Source organism: Aptenodytes forsteri, unplaced genomic scaffold (genome assembly GCF_000699145.1).
Source record: "Aptenodytes forsteri isolate BGI_AS27 unplaced genomic scaffold, ASM69914v1 Scaffold321, whole genome shotgun sequence".
NCBI lineage: Eukaryota > Metazoa > Chordata > Aves > Sphenisciformes > Spheniscidae > Aptenodytes > Aptenodytes forsteri.
The window spans coordinates 1369645-1373858 of record NW_008795030.1 but is presented as its reverse complement, the minus strand read 5'-3'; the positions used below and the strand labels follow the sequence as shown (position 1 = coordinate 1373858).

Below are 4214 nucleotides of genomic sequence, written 5' to 3'. Positions count from 1 at the left end.
CCCCGACCTCCCCCGGCCCCTCTCACGTTGTCTCTTCGAGCCGCAGACTGCAGGAGGCATGGGGCAGCTGCAGGCCCAGCAGTTTCCCACCCTCCATCCGCACCCTCTGTCCAGATGGGGGTTGTGCGCTCCAAACCATCGCAGCCAAGGCGAGCGGTGCCTGTTCAGAGGGCCTCATCCGCCACAGGGGGTGCGGAGGTCCCGATTATTGCCCCCGGGGCTCAGCCTCCATCAACTCAACCCCAACCACGCTCGCGCCGTCTCTCCGCTTCTAAGGACAGCATCCACACCTTTCTCGCACGCCCCCACGCCCTCAGCGGGTAAGGGACAGGGCCCTGTCACTGCACGGATAGCTCTGTACAACTCCCTAAGCCATAGAAAAGGGGCCTGGAAGGGTATTAAATAAATTTGCTACCCTTGTTTGTGGTTTATACAAGCTCACCTCGGTCTGTTTCCCCTGGGTTAGATTCTGCCACCGCTAACGGACATCTCCTTACCTTACGCTGCGAGACCTGGTAGCTTCCAAGAACCTTTCCCAGCCCACCGCTGTTAGGGTACAGGGCTGCAGCGCTAACGACATTTTGTTCCAACTGTTTATTCAGACATGTGAATTAAACCAGTGTACCATTTTAAGAGCAAGCTGGAACTAATTCTGAATTTAAAAAAAAAAAAGCCTAAAAAGCAGCTCTTACTTTCCCTCCCTATAGAAAGCACTGCCAAGTAACAGTTTGCAAAGCGTTTCATTCCTCTTCTCCTCGAAGTCTGTGGCCGGATTCCTGCCAGCATCGCCACAGCTGGCTGCAGATCAACCGTTCGGGTGAGCTCACCTGCTTCTCCTTCAGAGTTCTTACTCTTCTTTGAAGCTCAGCTTGTTCTTCACCTTCCGGGCCATGTAAGCAGCTGTGAAGACAGAGCAGGTCACAGTGAAGAGGCACAGGGCAGAGAAGTTGTGCGCCAAATCACCCTGAAGAGTGGAATAGATCTGTCGCCTGGACTCATAGTCCAACACCACCGCCTCGATCTGCGCCAGCGTGCAGAGTACCAGGCACACGTGAAAAATCTGATGGCTCTGCCCGAAGAAGTGACATTTCCCGGGGAACCACTTCTCGGGGTAAGGGTGGGAGAAAAAAAAGGCGCCGATGAGGAAAAACAGCACCTGGCATTTGTGATACAGAAGGGCCGGGTCAGCCCGCTCGGAGGGAGGCGCGGTGAAGATGCGGTGGACCACGGGGCTGATGTCCAGCATGTAGGCCAGGCCAGAGGGCAGCTCCTGGCAGAGCCGGCTCAGAAGGCGAGCGGACTGGTGGTACCGGTACTTGGCGTAGCAGGAACCAGCGCAGGACAGCCACGCTAACAGGACGGCCGCCGGCATGTAAAACCCCTTGATCTTCTCGTGCCAGCTTGGCTCGATGGCGTAGTAGTAGTGCCCCAGAGCGCTGCCGTACTGGTAAATGGCTACCCCCACGTAGTCCATGAAGAAGAAGCTGTAGTGCCAGAACTCAGATTTGGCCTGTAGAAGGTGAGCAAGGGTGCTGAATGTCAGGTAGGTGATGGACGCCACGATGATGATGAGGAGGGGTTGGGCGTGCAGGTCCTGTCCAAAATCTACCCGCCGCGAGAGCTGCTGGAACCGCAGCAGCAGGATCAGCGCGGCCACCAGATGGGTCCAGACATTGATGGCCTCGTTGTGCTGCTGGAAGAGCGTCGAGAAGTAATAGCGCCAGGTCTGCTGCACCGGCCGGTAGCCGGTGTGGATGTAGGGCTTCCAGAAGACCTTCGGCACCTCCGAACTGCTGACGGTGGAGGGAGAGAGGGGGGCCAGCAGCTGAGGGACCTGCCGCACGTTAATGAAGAGGCGGCTAAGCTTTTCGGTGACGACCGTTGCCATGATGCAGCCGAACTCCAGTTCCCCGCCGTGCAAAACAACCTTTGGGACGGAAAGAAAATTTTCCTGCGGGGTTTGATAGTGACTTTACCAAAAATCAACAAGCAGGGGCTGTTTGAATGCTTGGGCTTTTTTCCAAAGATACGTAAAAACATGCGTGACTGGAGAGTGGCCTCATTATAGCTGAAATAAAAGAATCACCAAAAATAGTAATATGAAGGAGGCTGAAGGGAGATTTAAGAACCCCCGCCGGAGTGCCCCATGCTGTAGAGGCAACCTGTCTGGAGGAGTACAGAGGTAGAGGACATGAGTATGGGGTTCATTGCCACAACAATTAACGCACCAGGATGCGTCAGTTCCTAGGCTCATCCCTTCCCAGCAGTTTGGGAACTGCTAAACAAACTAAACATCCTAAACAAACTTCCCGCCCCAGGAGCGGCCCAGATTTTCCCCCTTGTAAGCTTTGCGGTATCCGTCTTTACAAGTAACAACGAGCCGCCTTCCCACAAGCGGCGAGACGACCTGCTCTGCCTCACAAGGGGTGCATCCGAGAACGTAAATAACTGTGATGCCAGCAACAGAAGATGTAACTTCTGCGTTTAGAGTTTTTACCGTCTTTTTTCAGCTCCTCGTTTTCCATGCGGCTTTGCACAAAAACAACGCAGCTCGAGCGAGTTCATCCTGTTGCATCACTGAGGTCCAGCAGCCTAATCTTTGCGAGCAGGCATTTCAATATTTACATTTCTGAAGCTGCTGTCCTTACCAAGATAAAGGCAGCCTTGCTGGCTTGTTCTGCCTTTTCACGGCAGCCTTAAAAACATATCGAACAAAACCTGCTCGAAACGAGAATTCCCCCCCCCCTCTTTACCTGCTCTTGCTCAGACAAGTTCTGAAGAAAACAGCCCGACTCCCGTCTAGCTCCAGTGCTGATTTACACCTCAACTCCTGGCAAGTGCAGCCATTTCAGGGACAGCTCAGGCAGGATAAGCCCTTCAAAGTTTGGGAACAGGAGGAGGAGGAGGAGGAGGGGATGGGACTGTTTATTTTAAAAATCTCTGTAATTTCCTCATCAAAATGGGGCAGATAGGTCTGTAACTCATGCCTGCCTGAAGCTGAGGAGCACAGACGCAGATAAAAAACAGGCTGTTTGCTGCTCAGCTTCCCTCTTGAATGCTCTTTTCCCACCTCGCCTGGTTAAAGAAGCTCCACGTCAAAAACCGCCCCGGCTCGGGGCAGCACCTCGCAGAGGGCAATCCTGACCCTTGCCTGGCCTCCTAAACCCTCCTGTAACACTGCAACACACGCAGGCTGCCAGTGAAAAATTAACTTCATAAACCTCTTCCGGACTTGCAGCTACCGCGCTGAACTGAAACAGCCTCGAGTCCTGCCGGGGAGATGTGGGCAAAAGCAGAACTTCCCAGGTTAAGCTATTTTGACCAAAATTCTACAGGCAGTTTGGAAGAAAACGCTGCCCTTCGGATGCCCGGAGCACTTGCCTCTGTGCCAGGGCTGCCGCTGCCCACGAGGACGCTTGGGTACGTGGGGAGGGGGCTCAGCTCCAGACCGCGTCTGACCCCGTCACGGCTGCCAGAAGACAAACTCCTACAGGAAAGGCACCCCTGGTTCTGCGCAGGGAGACGCTGTGGCAAAAGCAGCGGGAAAAACTGCGTTCAGAGCAGCCAGGCACGAGGCAGGAAAAAGGGAGCCGTGTTTACTTCAGGTCCTCCAAAACTTGTTGGAGCAGGACTTAATTTGCAAAGCTCTTCCTAGCTACGAAGCCTTGAGCAATGCTCAGTTACGAACGGAACACATCCTGCGCAGCGCTGGAAATCATTAATCTGGCTTGGACTCTGAATAAGAACCTCCACTACCTACGAAATGTCAATAACGTTGCCTCAAATGCCTGTTACTTCCTACGGAGCATTTCCTTTCTCAAGCAGCATCCACCCATCCTGCTGAATTTTTTTTTTTTTTTAGTGACACAGGCTCAGCCCCCAGCTGTTTACATGCCCGTTCGCTCCCATGCGTACATCTGGATTTAGCCTTCTAAAGCACAAATATGTTTAAGTTACGATCGTTTTCTTCTCGGCACAGGCTCACCGAACCCTCGGTACACACGAGCCGGGCACGTTTTCGGTGGCTGGGCTCCAGGCCCCGTGCCCAGACAGCCTCTCCCTCCTCCCAGCAGAGCAGCGGCACCAGCCCTGCCAAAACCCTTTCTGGGGCAGACAGGGATCGATCCCCCGCTCCTGGGAGGTTTGTTTTTTTTTTTCCCGGGGGGGGGAGAAGGGGGGTAACTTCAGGACGCGGGTGCAGCTGGGACTCAGGG

General features: G+C 54.1%; 1 protein-coding gene across 1 annotated transcript in view; it reads right to left on the bottom strand.

The window, feature by feature from the left end:
- PAQR7 (progestin and adipoQ receptor family member 7) overlaps positions 1-3835 on the bottom strand; it is an 8117-nt gene extending 4282 nt beyond the window's left edge. The window contains exon 1 of the mRNA XM_009276220.2: positions 828-3835. Within this exon, the coding sequence (XP_009274495.1) occupies positions 848-1888 (1041 nt within the window). The 5' untranslated portion in view covers positions 1889-3835 and the 3' untranslated portion in view covers positions 828-847. The remainder of the gene's footprint in view (positions 1-827) is intronic.
- Positions 3836-4214: the final 379 nt, after the last annotated feature.